At 37.7% G+C, this 16441-nt stretch overlaps 1 protein-coding gene across 3 annotated transcripts in view; it reads right to left on the bottom strand.

Annotated features, from left to right (window-relative positions):
• The window catches only part of LOC146550755 (metabotropic glutamate receptor 4-like), a 200378-nt gene that overhangs the window by 23676 nt on the left and 160261 nt on the right, over positions 1–16441 (bottom strand). For all 3 annotated transcript variants that reach the window (XM_085261072.1, XM_085261071.1, XM_085261073.1), the window contains one exon: positions 4142–4342. In XM_085261072.1, coding sequence (XP_085117198.1) covers positions 4142–4342 — 201 coding nt within the window. The remainder of the gene's footprint in view (positions 1–4141; positions 4343–16441) is intronic.

Genomic DNA, 16441 nt, shown 5'->3' on the forward strand with positions numbered 1-16441 from the left:
TCCTTGCACAGTAATAAGCACACTCACAAACACTTTTGACATAGACAAATTTCCTGAGTTCTGCAGTGTTTCCTTTCAGTATCCATCAGGGATGAAAACTGGAAGCTGCAAACACAAGAGTCAAGTTAAACTTTACTATCCTTGACAAGAACGAATGAGTTCATGTTTGCTTAAGTCAAACAGACACAAAATTTAGGCCCTGACTAATCACTGGGCAGTTGGATGCCTGTCTGGTATATCATATAATTTTGTCATCTGTTTTACAGATGGAGCAGATTGTTGGTCTTTAATAACTGCTGTTTGCTACTGTATTTACAGTAGGAGGCTAAGGGGGTGTTTTGTGTTTAAAATCCTTACTTTGTACTTGGTTGAGTCAAGAAAAGGTTGTTAAAAGCAAATAATGGTTGTCTGTAGGAAATGAAAAAACAAACCAAGGACTTACATTTTTAATTCCTTTCTTTGGGGAATTTGGAGGCCAGGTTAACACCTTGAACTCTTTTTCATTTTTCTGAAACAATTCCTGAACAATTTTGCAGTATGGCAAATTCCATTACAAACAGACAACTACCATCAGAGAACACCTATGTAGTTATTAGGTAAAAATCACATAATGCATGGAAGGGAATCTGGCAAATCAGGAGACAGGTACAGCGAAAGGTCATGCACTTGAAATTAAGGCTGGAATGCTGTACCATTTAGAGCACAAAAACAATTGAGCAGCTACGACAAAAATACACTTGCCGGCCACTTTATTAAGTACACCCACCCAACTGCTTGTCAATGCGAATATCTAATAACCCAATTGCATAGCAGCAACTCATTGCATTTAGACATGCTCAAAATGAACTGCTGAAGTTAAAACTCATCATAAGAATGGGAAAGAAAGATTATTTTGACTGGAGCTTGGACTCACAGCCTGGGTATTTCAGGAAATGCTCATCTACTGTGATCTTTCTGCACAACAAATTCTACAATAAAGATTATGGTCTGAAAATCATCTAGTAAAGAGAATTGTTCTGTTGTCGACAGATGTGAACAGAATGAGAAGAAGAGAATGCCTTTAAACTTAGATTCTTCTTTACTTTGATTTGCATCATCAGTTTACAGTGGTACATTATTTTTAGTTTACTATACATGGCATCCTTTATCTATTTTCCATTATCTAGGAATTCTCTGTGTGAAATACCTCACTGATATCTGCTTTGATAGGATAGGAAGACAAAATGAACTTAAATAACTACTTGTTACAATCAATGTAGGTGGAAGAGCATCTCTGAGAACACAACACATCAAAGCTTGAAGGATTAAAGCCGCAGAAGACCACACTAGATGTTACTTGTGTCAGCTGTGAACAGGAAACAGAGCTCAGCAACAGGAGATTGGAAAAATGTTGCGTTGACTGATGAGTTTCAGTTTTTGCTGCAACATTTGAATGGTAGGGTGTAAACAATGTGAAAGCATGGATCCATCATACTTTGTATCAACTGTATGTTTTGGTTGTTCTGGTAGAATGTTGTGTGTTATATTTTCGTAATACATTTTAGTACTAAAATAGTAGTAGTAAAGATTAAAGAAAGCCCTGAGTAGTGTTTCTGACAATGTTTATGACCACAGTGTACCTATCTTCTGACTGGCTTTTCCAGCGAGATAATGTGCATGTCACAAAGCTCAAATAATCTTAAACGGGTTTCTTGAACATGACAGTGAAGTCTCTAGTTTCCAAATCGCCTTTGGGGTGAGGTGGAATGGTAAATTCATGTCATAAATGTGAAAAATATTGTGTCAAAATAGAACAAAATCTCACACTATTTTGACTCTATGCCATGAACAATTAAAGCAGTTCTGAAGGTAAAAGAAGTCAAATTCTCTAGTAAGTGATTTTGCTGATGTGACACAGGTGCTCTTGACAATTGGTGAGAAAATAAATAATGGGTTGAGGTAAAAATGATTTGGTATATGTGGTCGGCAACAATATTTATATAATCCACATGCCTCATGCCACATGCCAGGACCCAGAGTTTACCAGAAGGAGATTATCCAGAATATCACACTGCCACAGTCAGCTTACCTTTTTTGCAGTGCATCCTACAGCTATCTCTTGCCCAAGGTTTTCATTAAAAGTTTATGGTGTGCAATAGTCCCAGCCTTTCCAGCCTTTATCATTTATTGAATCTTGGGTGCTCATGACCCTGTAGCCAGTTGGACTTATTTTTAAAGGTAGTTGCCAAACTTGGTACTTCCAAGATAAGGAAAACCTAAGAATATCTTTATCTAGCTTTTAGAATCAGGTCCTTGTCAGTGCTGTTCAGATATTTATGCTTGCTCATTTTTTTCTTCTTCCAACACATTAACTTAAAAAAATGCGTATTTATTCCCCACCCCTTGAGAGGAATTATTTATAAGACGCGGCAGTGTTGTTTACTTCATTTGTAAGTGATTGAAATGTGTAACTGAACTGTGTAATTCCTACAGCCACTAGAGGTCTATGTGAATTGAATGTAAGCATTTTATGTGTGAAAGCATCCCGCTTATAAACACTAAGAGTAGGATTCATCGAAGCTACTGGCCAAGCTCCAGACAGATACGTTAGCAACTGACGTCTGGATTCCAAAGAAGTGGAGCAGATTTTCTTTTGCTTCATCGACAACTTTCTTAATTGTGTAATTTACTGTATATTATTCTTGTCACATACTTAGCTGTAGAATGATTATCCCTGACCAAAAGATCCCACTCTATAATTGTCATAGAAATAAATGTGTCCATTACTATATAATTATCTGTGAGGGTGGAGCAGGTGGAGACTGTGTCAGACCACTCATGTTGCATTCTGCTTGATTGCATGGCCCTCTTCTCTTGTCATATAATTAACTCAAGCTGTTATAACTACTTACACTGACCTAAGGTAGACCTCAAATTTTCATATGTTGTTTATTCAATCTTTGCAAACTACAAGATTATCTTCATGCCCATGCTGTGTATATATGTACCTTTTTTTAATACGGTAAGGTCGGATCTACTTCATAGTGTCATTATACAGGCTTTTGTGAAATTATGCAAATAACAGTGGCAGTTTTAATCACATGCTGAAACCAGATGAAATCCATTTTTTTGTCTTGGGTCAGCTAGTGGTAAACAGTATTTCTCTACGTTTAAGTATTACAGTTTTATAAAGAGACAGAGAGAAGCTGAACTTCTGAGTTTGAGAAAAAGCTACTTTATTAGCTGCTCCCTTCCTGACGAAAGGATTTGTTTTCCTGGCTAGAACTGCTTCAGCAACCTTTCACTTGTTAAATGAATATGTTAACCACTACACTATGGAGGCAGCAGGTTGAGAAGTAAGAACAACTCGACGAAATATGTATTGACATTTGCTTACTAAAGTCTGAAAAATTCCAGTTTTTGTGACCTTTATAAAGTTTTATAAGCACAACAGGATTTCCCTCAAATCATACACCGTCACAGTTCAGGGATAGTCATGAAGCTACGTTAAATGTAATCAACTCATATCTCTTTCTGTCTCAGAGACAACTGCATCCTGTTTTTGCCAGTGACACTTTACATTGGACAACTACTGGAAAACTACCGATGCCCATTTCTGTTGTGCCTTATGTTAACGTGCTTCCCACTCTCATTTACATATAATTTTAAGCAGCAAGTGTACTTAAAGCAGCAGATCTCCTGTGTGGGCAATTCAATGCTTACATGATAAGGCAGGAAATCTCACAAAGCGCAGTTCCTGCACATCATCAACCATGATAAAACATGCTGTTCTGCTGGTGATTGTCAATCCTCCTACGGATCTCAGCCTCAGTACTTCCTGGAAATAATTTACTTTCAGACGCCTGATAATTTGAGACCACTGCATAGTATATAACTAAAGGCTCTGCACAAATATGCTAGTGAACCCAAAAATGCACCAAAAAGTTGTGTACTACTCACATCTATAAGGTATTCTGGTCCTGTTTTGATGGTTGACTGATATATTGACACATCCCTATGATAAATATTGTTTATAAGGAAAGACATTTCATTTTATTTGATACTTTAGCTGAAAATACTTCCCAGACTTTCATGTCCATCTTGTTTTCACACGGCAAAATGGGTTAGGGTTATGTGCTTTATCAGAATTAGGAATACATACCTGTAAAGTTGACACTGCGGATATATTTGAGAAGCAGTGTGCCATTGATAGTGTCCATCTTGGAGCAAAGGCCAACTTTTCCAGGACAGAGGTCTTTGTGCATATTATGTAGAGCGTGAGCCATTGCGTACACTGCATCTATAACAAACTGAACCTTCCCCTCCTGTTCATATGATGAATCTTTTCCGATCCGCTCATGGTCTGAAAGAAAACAATAACAAGATTAAAAAAATAAAAAATAAGAATTTGTTAAATCCAAACCTAAAACTAACTCCATAAATGAATTTTTTTTTAAAACAAAAAACAAAAAAACAAGTTGATTATGCTCACTGCTTACTTTAATTTATATGTTTTACTTAGGTTTCCATGCTGTGTTTTACTGGCTGAGTTGCTGCAATCTTGAAAGACAGTCATGACTAGAATCTTTGATATGAAAAACCATCATATTTAGAACAAAAGAGCTGCTTGGTAATCAGTGGAAAAAATAAAATAAGAATGATTGCTAATGTTTAAATCAAGCAAATTATAACCTTTCAAGAAGCCGGAATGCTCAATTGTGAAAGAGTCTTTTTTCCACTAGATGGATTTTGAAAGAGATTGGCACTGAATTGTGCGTGTTAACCCTTAATTGTATAACATCTCTTATAAACATCAATCACAGAATCTCTTTCCACAGAATCCAAAATGCTCTCTTGTGAAGCCTTTCTCTTTACGGCCTGTTGATCACTGATTAGACCAACTCAGGAATATTCGACAAGACTCGTATAACCTCATTTGCCTTTTGCACTGCTTTAGATAGACTTTGCATCATGCAAAGATGTTAATTGAAATGAGTTTTTATCTTTTAAACTAAGGAAAAGTTTATGTTGCTTGATAAGGCAAGGTATGTTGCAGTTGTTTATCCATATGTTTTCTTAGTGTTTATCCCCACAACATTATATGTTACCTATTGCACATTAATCATGCGTTCAGAGTGGTTGAGTGACAGGGAAGGAAAGGTAGAGATGGTAAGAGAGTTCTAATCATTCTTTAGTTTTAATGCAATTAGTTATGACAGGTGTATATCAATCTTAACTAAGGTTGTCTTCTCTGTAAGTAAGATTTCAGTTAGCAGCTTAATCCTTTTTATCATCCAGTGTACTACAAAGTAGGTCAAGCATAAAAAAATAGCAGTTAGACACTGTTGCTGTTTTAAGTGAAGTGTGCAACAATCAGAATGTACAGGGGTTTAATTGCAAGGTTTAGAGTTTGAACCTTTAAAGGTATCGTGAGAGAAAAAAGTGAGTTTACAGCACATTAGCTTGTTTATCATTAAAGTTTTAGGCAAATATCATGGAAGAAGCCTGTTGATAACTGTTATATTGCCTTGAGGTATGTGTCTTTGTTATGGGGTAACAGGGGAGCCAAATGTCTTACATTCACCTGCAAATCTAAAACTAACCCTCTAAACTTCTGTCTGTTAGTCTCACATTTTGTTCCAATAGATTTTAGTGCTGCTCCGAAGAAGAGAGTTGATAGACATACCTCGTGTGCACTAATTTAACCAGCCGTTTATTTGAAACACATTTGAGCACATCTTTTCTCTTTGTGATGGTTGGTAATTTTCTGCTGCCTACAATTGAAGGAGGATTACTGTCTGAATTTTAACAACCTGAAATTAATTGTGTGCAGTGTAATTGTCCTCACCTGCACAGAATGTGACAAATATCTTTTAGGAGATGCTCAGCTTTTAAAAGAACATGAATTAGAGCGTATTGCAAAACAATCTCAGAAAATATGACAGGAAAGAAAAGTGACTGTTGAAAGTACGTATAACGTGACACTTTATTTTTCTTTGTGGTGACAGCTTGTTCAAATCACACTGAAACCTGACAACCTTTAGTTGAGGTTCATTTTCATTAGCTCAGTAGATGGTTTGTGTCACCCCGTCTCTTTATGTTTTGAAAGGTTAATGCATTTTTACAACAATTAGATCGTCTGGTTTTGAATTCTGCTCAGCATGAGAAGAAAATGTTTTTCAATCTCTTCTCGAAAAAGACTTCAAAGTATAATTCCCACTAATGGCTAATGACAACAACACAATGTGGAAAATTAGCAAAAAAGTAATAATCAATTAGAGTTGCAAATGTGTGTGCTGCGCATTTGCAAGCTGTTTCACAATAACAGAAGAGTTGTTTTTGCTCTGACATTTGATAATAATTACATCAAAAATCGAATTTAAATTATCCGCTCGCAATCATTAAGGGAGAGGACTTTGTATACTTTGTGACATTTCTTTCAATTGTGGTTAAAGCACATCCAAGGAGGAGTGTCAAAGAAGTCACAGTTCTCTTATTTTAAGCTATTAATAATTATTATGCCTTATATTTTAAGAACCAATTAAGTAATCTAAAGATTATGATTATGGATCCAAGTAGCCATATTGTAGGAACACTATAGTAATTGTTTCTAATACTAGGTGCTTGTGCAAAAAAAAAAAAGTTTTTAAATTCCCAGACTCTAAAAGTTGTACCCATAGGTAATGCTGTAATAAGTAAGTTCCAAAACCTTTCTAACTTGTAATCAACAGTCTTTATGATTTGCTCCACTGTCTCCTAACTGCAGTACTTGCTAAAATATTTTCTCTTTGAAGGAGGTAAATGTTAATAGTTCAGTCTTGGTCGACCCTGACCATTGCTACTTGCAGCCATGTTTTACATGTTGATTCTGTGCTTTCATACTTTGTTCATACATTTCTAGAGGAGATTTGCAAATAATGAAAAAGGGATTGGAAAATGTATCTCTTCAAATGTGTGGGCATGGTATGTGTGCCTTATGTGATTTATGCTGTTTGAGTGGTGTTTTTCTGTGTGCACTCAGTGCAAAATATACACATAGTAATGTGTGATATGACAGTGATAATTAACCTCCTGTAGAGGACTGACTATAATATTTCTATAATATGTTACAGTTTTTTGTGATTTTTTTTTTTTTTTTTTTTTTTGGGGGGGGGGGGAATCACATTAAAAATAGAGATTAATGGAGAATGTAGAGTTTTAAACAAAACAAAGACTTCTAAGTATTTTTTTACTGAAGTGAGAGGTAAAGCCATATGCTTAGTTTGTGGAGAGCAGATGGTTGTGTTTAAGGATTTGATTCAACATTATGAGACTGAACACACAGAGAAAAACAAGAACTTTATTGATGCAGAGCAGGAACGGACATCTAAACCTTTTCCTGCAAAGCTGCAGAAGCAACAAGGACAACACGTTTTACACATCCAGGGATGGAGTGCTCAAGACCAACTATGTGATTTCCAACAAAATCACACAAAATACTGAGCTATTGTTAATGGGGAGCTGATCAGACAATGTTTAGCAAATTGTGAAAAGTGTGCTGAGGAAAAAAAACAAGCATTTATGAATGTGCCCCTCCAGGTGAAAAATAACTTCAGCTGAAAAACTAAGTGGACAGTTTAAACTTTTCCTTCCTGGCTCTGTGATAATGTGTGCAATAAAAGAAAATTCTGCATGCAAGTTCAAGAAAGTAGTTGCATGCTTGGATAAGCTAAGGCTGAAAATGGTAGGTGTTACTACAAATGGTTTTTAAAGCAGAAATGACTAAAATGAGAAGTTTAATTGATATGTTTGTACTGTATTATACACCAGGTTTTCTGCTAGTGCTAAAATTTAACCATGTGATTGATGTAACTAAAATAGCTAACTTCGTCAGTGTAATAGCACTGTGTCACAGACAGTTTGTTCCATGTAATTATGAAACAGCTTGCATGGAGACATAGGCTACCATACAGCTGTCAGGTAATAAAATGCTAAAAAACCAAAAACAAATATATGCAACCTGAGAGCAGGAATTTAAGAGCTTTGTGAGAAGAAAGCCATTGACATTTCTCAGCTCTCAGATTGAAGGTAAATCACTGATTTGTTACTGATGTGCACTCATGAAGCAGTTAAATACCAAACTGATAGGCAAGGGCTGCACATCAAACGTATAGCTTAGGCAAGGTTTTCATGAGAAAGTTGCTGTTTCTGTCAAGCCTGTTGGGCAGCAACATTCTTACTTGCATATCAACAGTGAAAGAAGCCATACCATTGGCTGATCACCACGGCTGGTACTGTTTTACGTTAGGAGCCCTTCTTGATGAGATTTCATGGGGATTTGAAGACTTCAAAACAGTTCAGAGTGAAATGCACATGATTTCCTCTCCCTTCACTTGCAGTGTGGATAATGCATCCAGTAATGTTCTGCAAGATCTCATCGACCTGTAGTCAGAGTCACTGCTGGCAGAGCATTTTGAGCCAGGATCGCTGTTGGATTTTCATTCTTCTTTCATAGAGGAAAACTTTCCTTATGTAAGGACAAATGCACAGAATATGTTTTTTTGTTTTCTCTTTGGAAATAAACAAACATTCTGAGGAATGAAACAAATACAAATGCAGATACAGAGTCTCTAACAGTGACAATCATCTGTCCGCTGTCCTTCACTGAACCTGAGTTTAAACAGACTCTCACTGAACAGGGAACAAAAGAACTGAAGTAATTAACCTACAAACAAAACAGCAACAGCACTTTGTATAAAGTTAAGTCTTGCAATGATTTTTGTAAATGTTGATTTTTACTATGCCTATTTTACATTTTCATTGCCTTACCAATAGTTTATAAAGAGATAAAGTTAACATTGAGCAAATTTGAGGTCAGTTTATTGGTGCTGCCAAAACAGTCAGTTTCTCATGTGGCAACTTTGGAAAATCAATTGCCCATTCCTGATTTAAATGGTTAATATAATGTATATTATATAATGTCTGTTGGGGAAATTGCTTCCAAGTTCACTATCAGATCAATGAGTGGCTCACTGACATCTTTCTTTGTAATTTGGAAAGCGCAAATACTCACACATTAATTATTATCACAAAAAAACTAAGTAATGTTATTGTTATCCATATTGCTATTGGTTAAAACTGTTTGAACTGTCTGGGTAAAAATATATGGGGAACTCATGTCTCATTAGTTCCATCTATATAGAAATCCTTAACAAGGTAGCATATTTGATCTTACTTTAACAGATACCATTCCTTCACAAATATTATGATGTTTACTTTTAAGGTTTAGGCAGCTTTTCTGACTAAAAAATTGAGGGGAAAACAGTAACTGCATGTTGAGTTGTGCAGCAGTAAGGTCACCAGTGCAAAACAAGCATTAATGCGAGTGAAGATGAAACCTTGCAACTGTTTCCTTTAATCAGTGCTTGAGGAGTTTCTATAAAGGCAAACCCTGAAATTCTGAAAGAATATTACTCAAGAAAGCTCCAGATCATCCTGTATGCTCTTGCTCACAATGTACCTTTGCTCACAAAGGTAAATTTTCTTTGTTTGTCCTCTTTCATTCCAGGTGAAGGCTAAAGCAAAAATCTGATTTTATGATCTGCTTTCTTTCATTATCATGCTAGTCATTAGTTGGGATATCTGCCCAACTAATGTACTTATTGTGCTTTCTTGTAAGGATACAGTGCTGCCCGCTATATATTGTAAATATAAAGCTTTACAATTCAAGCAGCTTTAGTGCTACATTACTGTCTATATAGGATACATTTGTTTTTACTCTTTTAGCTACATTAGAGTACAAGTTATTAATTATGTCGCTTTTGTTTACATCTGGTTTAAAATGTATCTAAAATGTTCACACTGGCTGTTTGTATTCTCCATCATTTTGTTTCTTGCAGATTTCTGCCCACAACACACAAAACAGCTGAAAAATGAAAGAATGAGAATGTATACAAATTTTGATGGCTTAATATAAACCATATGCTCCCACTCTAAAGTTTGACACAACACAGAACTCTTGGATTTCTTGCTTTTTTTCTTATATAGTTACTAACTATATAGGTGTTGGGTGACTGAGGCATGTATTCCCTTGGAACTTATGGTCACTGTATAGGCTGCTGAGATCATTCGGTACTATTACGTTGTGTAAATGCAGTGTTTCACAGACTAAGAGTATTTGTAGTGGCAGTGAGGCATAGGCACACAAACATACTTGAACATGTGTGCAAAACAAGACACACACACTCTTTTAAATGATCTAGCTCCAACTCCAATGCCACCATATTGGACTGCAGCTGGCGACAGTAGTTATTGTTCTGCTCTGCAGCCTTGATGAGGTACAGCATAGCAGCACCATATTTCCATCAGGGGAGCACAAAAAAACTGAGATGTAACTCATACCTGGATGAACTAAAAACTAAAATATTGCTACCATGACAGTTTGAGGGTTTTCAGATTTGTTAATGTACCAAAGACAGACAGTAAACCTAAATATTAGTTGGTTTTCAGTCATTTTTGTTTTTTCATGTCGCAGATACCCAGTTTTTAGTATCTTGGATATAACAAAAAAGTATCATAACAGTAGCTATCACATTTCTTTTCTAATCTAGTGTATTGCCACCCTCCTTATCTTAAAATATAGACTATATCTCGAAAAATGGCAATGTCCATGAAGGATTACAAACCTCTGCCAATTTCCTGTTGTAATTAAAAAGCATTGTCGTAATCACCAAATCACTGCTGCAGCTGCAATCAATGGATATTGTAGTTCTCCCTCCCTATCATTCTTTTAAACAATAATTCAATATAACAGATTTGTATAAAAATGTGGATAAATTAAATGATTTATAAAATGGGATATCCCCTTTGGTTGTTTCCGAGCTAGTCAATATTTTCTCGACAGAGAGAAAAAAATTAATTTTGTTCCTGTACTTGATCTTTAATCCAAAGCTTGACATTTGCCTATGATCCCAAGACAATCAAAGAGCTGTCACACACTGTTTAGTTGTATTGTGTGTTCTTGATGTTTTCATCGAGCAATGGAATTCAGACAATTGAGCAGGCAGGCAGGCAGACATGTATTTGTGGCTGCTAGCCTTGATGACTCATGTCTGCAGGGATACAAAGCAATAGAATGACTCAAGCCAGTTTGCCTCACTCCAACTGTGACCCTCAACATGTGCTGAAATGACGTCAAGAAGAAGCAGTGCACCTGCAGAAGCTGTTATCTTTGCCAAAAGCCCACTAAGAAAACATTAATTAGTGGAAATGCTGAATAAAATGTCTTAACTGTTTAAACACACACACACACACACACACACACACACACACACACACACACACACACATATAAAGTGTATATATTCACATACACTCTATTTCAGGTCTTGTGCAACTGCTACAGTTGTTCCTTTAGCTCCTAGGACTTGGAAGTGCATTAGGATTGCCACATCTATCACAACTGCGGTTTTCTGCTCCTTGACAACTGCTGCTAGATATCAGGTAGAGACATCCATGCACTGTGAGGAGTTTTCATGCCTTCACATCAGTGGCCTCCATCTCCTCTTGTAGCCAGTTTATTCTTCCACTGGGGTATCTGATTACTGGTAGAGTGTATGTATTGATGGCTTGGATCTTATTTGTACCAAAGACTTTCGGGAAGTATTTGGCTGTGACTGACCTTTGTACATCTTTATCATAGTTCCCACTGGCCTGTGGGATACTCAAATATGTTTAGATGTCCTGTCTATCTGCTCTTCTGCATTCTAGTAGCTTCGTCCCTTCAGTCCAGATCACCTCCACTTTCTTTGCAACCATTCAGCCACACATATCCTGTCCAAATGACATCCTGATGTCCTTGCTGTAGATCCTTGTGAGCTGAGTCAATATCTCACTTCTGGAATGCAGCTTGATGTCATCCATGTGCAGGATGTGGCTGATGGTGACTCCACTCCTAATTCTATATCAGTATCCACTCTTAGCGATGACCTGACTTACGGGGTTAACGTCTATGCAGAACAGCAATGGGGGCAGTGCATCACCTTGGTACAGTGGGGCAAAAAAGTATTTAGTCAGCCACCGATTGTGCAAGTTCCCCCACCTAAAATGATGACAGAGGTCAGTAATTTGCACCAGAGGTACACTTCAGCTGTGAGAGACAGAATGTGAAAAAAAAATCCATGAATCCACATGGTAGGATTTGTAAAGAATTTATTCGTAAATTAGGGTGGAAAATAAGTATTTGGTCACCTCAAACAAGGAAAATCTCTGGCTCTCACAGACCTGTAACGTCTTCTGTAAGAAGCTTTTCTGTCCCCCACTCGTTACCTGTATGAATGGCACCTGTTTGAACTCATCATCTGTATAAAAGACACCTGTCCACAGCCTCAAACAGTCAGAATCCAAACTCCGCCATGGCCAAGACCAAAGAGCTTTCGAAGGACACCAGGAAAAGTATTGTAGACCTGCACCAGACTGGGAAGAGTGAATCTACAATAGGCAAGCAGCTTGGTGTGAAAAAATCAACTGTGGGAGCAATCATCAGAAAATGGAAGACATACAAGACCACTGATAATCTCCCTCGATCTGGGGCTCCACGCAAGATCTCATCCCGTGGGGTCAAAATGATCATGAGAACGGTGAGCAAAGATCCCAGAACCACACAGGGGGACCTGGTGAATGACCTGCAGAGAGCTGGGACCAAAGTAACAAAGGTCACCATCAGTAACACACTACAACAGCAGGGAATCAAATCCCGCAGTGCCAGACGTGTTCCGCTGCTGAAGCCAGTGCATGTCCAGGCCCGTCTGAAGTTTGCCAGAGAGCACATGGATGATACAGCAGAGGATTGGGAGAATGTCATGTGGTCAGATGAAACCAAAGTAGAACTTTTTGGTATAAACTCAACTCGTCGTGTTTGGAGGAAGAAGAATACTGAGTTGCATCCCAAGAACACCAATACCTACTGTGAAGCATGGGGGTGGAAACATCATGCTATGGGGCTGTTTTTCTGCCAAGGGGACAGGACGACTGATCCGTGTTAAGGACAGAATGAATGGGGCCATGTATCGTGAGATTTTGAGCCAAAACCTCCTTCCATCAGTGAGAACTTTGAAGATGAAATGAGGCTGGGTCTTCCAACATGACAATGATCCAAAACACACCACCCGGGCAACAAAGGAGTGGCTCCATAAGAAGCATTTGAAAGTCCTGAAGTGGCCTAGCCAGTCTCCAGACCTCAACCCCATAGAAAATCTGTGGCGGGAGTTGAAAGTCCGTGTTGCTCGGCGACAGCCCCAAAACATCACTGCTCTCGAGAAGATCTGCATGGAGGAATGGGCCAAAATACCAGCTACTGTGTGTGCAAACCTGGTAAAGACCTATAGTAAACGTTTGACCTCTGTTATTGCCAACAAAGGTTATGTTACAAAGTATTGAGTTGTATTTTTGTTATTGACCAAATACTTATTTTCCACCCTGATTTACGAATAAATTCTTTACAAATCCTACCATGTGGATTCATGGATTTTTTTTTCACATTCTGTCTCTCACAGTTGACGTGTACCTCTGGTGCAAATTACTGACCTCTGTCATCATTTTAGGTGGGGGAACTTGCACAATCGGTGGCTGACTAAATACTTTTTTGCCCCACTGTATATTCAACTCTTGATGGTAACTTGTACCTTGGAGTTGTACAAGACAACAACTGTGTTTTATTTCACAGTTCCTGTTGAATGGATTGAAGCACTCTAATATACATGTGTGGGACATTGAATCATAGGCTTTCTTGTAGCAAATCCAGGCAGTGCTCTGGTTAGTTTGTCTGGTTGGACCTGGAGGGAGGTTGCTGTGGTCTGCTTGAACATCTGCTTTATTCCAGATGTTCAACCAATATTGCTCAGTTTCAGCTCTGCCCTTGTATTAGTGTTCCCTTGTAGTTGAGAGTGCTTTTTGGAGGACAGGTCATTTATTCTGTTGACCTCAGCTTCTCTGGCATATCTCTTCAGCCTTGTGCCCAAAGCTGTGAGCCTTGCTTTGGCAGTTTCTTGAGTCTGAGTTTTGGACATCTTGTACCTCTTTTTCATCCTGGACCAATCTCTGGGCTTCCCTGACTTTAGCTTCCAACGTTCTGATTTAGCACCTTTCTACTCAATTTGAGCTTTTCACTCTTCAAGTCTTCTTCACACTGATGGATGCATCAGGTTCAACTTAGGTTTCAGTATCTTGCCCAGGGACTTAGCAAATAGACAAGTAAAGAAACAGTGCTGTGTCATGGCTTTGTAACAGTATTTGTGGCAGATTTGAGGACTAGAGTGTCTGTTCACCCTAAAGAAATTATGATTCATATTTCCCTGCTCATTACTGGTAAGTATAATTGTATCATACTGTGCAGTGTCTCTCTGCTATGACTGACTTGTCTCCTTTCACAAGTCTATGCTTTTTCACAGCCATTTCTTGTTCATCCTGCTCTGCAAAACAGGATCATGTTTTACGGTTCACTAGCATGAAATACTGTTAAGTACAGTGAAGTGTGAATAGCTCAGAAGGCAAAGTTGAATTCTGCAAATTCAGCATTTCACATGTGAACCTTTCAGATTTCCTATGGGGTCTAATTAGTTTCTGTAACTGGGAGTATTATGGTGCTTTTTATGGTTGTGTGCAAAACAACCCCCCCCCCCCCCCCTTCAAAAAACCCCCCCAAAAAAACTGTCCAAAGTTTTAGTAAGATTTTTTATTTTTTTTAAACTGGTGATTATAAAAATACGGGACCCTATGAAAGAGGATAAATGTGACCTAAAACGTATTCAAGTTTTGTGGAGAGTGTAAAAAAACAAAAACAAAAACTAAAATGCAGCAAAATGTGTGTGCTGCTTTTCCTCTTTCTGCGATATTGTTTTGAAGATTTTCAAGAATTGTGGCTGGTTAAATTTTCTATTGTCTGCCAACATCATTTTAAACTGCATTCTGTCAGCACAGATTGTTTTTCTATCTGCTGTAATTTATATTTGGTGGTATGGCTCTGTTCTGGGACCTCCAAGTATCAGTGACACCAAACATGGAACTGATAATGGCAGAAACAGTGGGGAAACTGGAGGACAGTATAGTCTCAGTTTATCGGCTGTTTACAGGTAGCTTTCTATAAGGCTTTGTTGTTGAATGTAACAGTAAAATGACCTGTGGCTCGGAGGTGACAATGTGGATCTGAAGCTGCAAAATAAACCTTGTCCTTTGTGGCAACAGATACAAGAACACTGGGAATGAGGACAGCAGTAGAATGTGAATCATACCTACACTCTCCGTTGTTTCCCCTGCACACTAACTCAAATATCCTTTAATGCTTTGGTTGTGGAAGATGACCTACTACTACCCTGCTGTTATGGTACATAAATCACTTGTCAGTAACTTGCATTGTGTGATTAAATGCTTTGATATCATACAAATGGGATAATTACATGCTCAACTAATCATATTGATGGTTGGTTGGTTATTTTTTCACAGATCTTTTTTGAGTGATATCACATAGCTCCAATTTATAAAAAGCAGTCACAGGAACAACAGGGTTTTAAGGGTTAAATTATTTCCTTTTGTTTGTTGTAAGATGTTTCTTGATAACTCACACATGTTGATATGTTACAGTTGAGTGTTCCAGTGACTAAGAAACTCTTGAAGTGGGAACAGGAAATGATTGTTCTTGCAAAAGTAACAATGGGTAGTAGTGACAGTACTTACAAAAGAATCTGAGTGAAATTACTGCAACTCTTGCCTGTAAAATTTGCTGTACCTTGGAGGCTACTCAGAGGAAGAAAGGGGCAGCAGCAATTTAGCTCAAGAGCAGCCACCATGACAACAGATAAATACAGAAATCTCATGAAAGTGTGGATTGTTTGAAGCATCTCTCTGTTTTACCAAGAACACAGTGTTGTTAAGAGACTATAAATAAGTCACCGTGGTACTGTTTAACTTGCATGTTCAAGCTCATGTTCTGTTTTACTAATTTAATGTGTTCCTTTGTTATTTGGTGGCATTTTGAGGTTGCTGCGTTCTACATCACCTGGAATTAAGACAAAAGCCGTCATCGCCTGGTGGGAGGGAAAATCCTGAAATTATATTGTTGAACTTTACTGTTACCACACACTTTAGAAATAGGTAGTTATGCATTATACTGCTAATGAAATACAATGATGAAATAACGAAATACAAAAATGCAGCTGTAACAAAGTTACATACTTTACAAAAACGCATAAACTGTCTTTATCTTTCCAAATGAAAGAATTGTGTTTAGCTTGCAAAACGCAAGATGACAGTCACTTTTTTCTGCAGAAAGCAGTCACAGAATGCATAATTGTGACCACGCAGGCATCTCGTCCAGAACAATTTACTGTATATGACATGTTTAGCATACTTCTAAATGAGGTGACCAATGTTTTAGACATTAATCTGAATTGTTATTGTTAAACTGATGCAATGAAAATAGGATAAGACG

This window comes from Mchenga conophoros, linkage group LG20, assembly GCF_057382185.1.
Source record: "Mchenga conophoros isolate Kocher_MC1m ecotype Shallow Benthic linkage group LG20, M_conophoros_male_GT1.1, whole genome shotgun sequence".
In the NCBI taxonomy this organism is placed as follows: Eukaryota; Metazoa; Chordata; class Actinopteri; order Cichliformes; family Cichlidae; genus Mchenga; species Mchenga conophoros.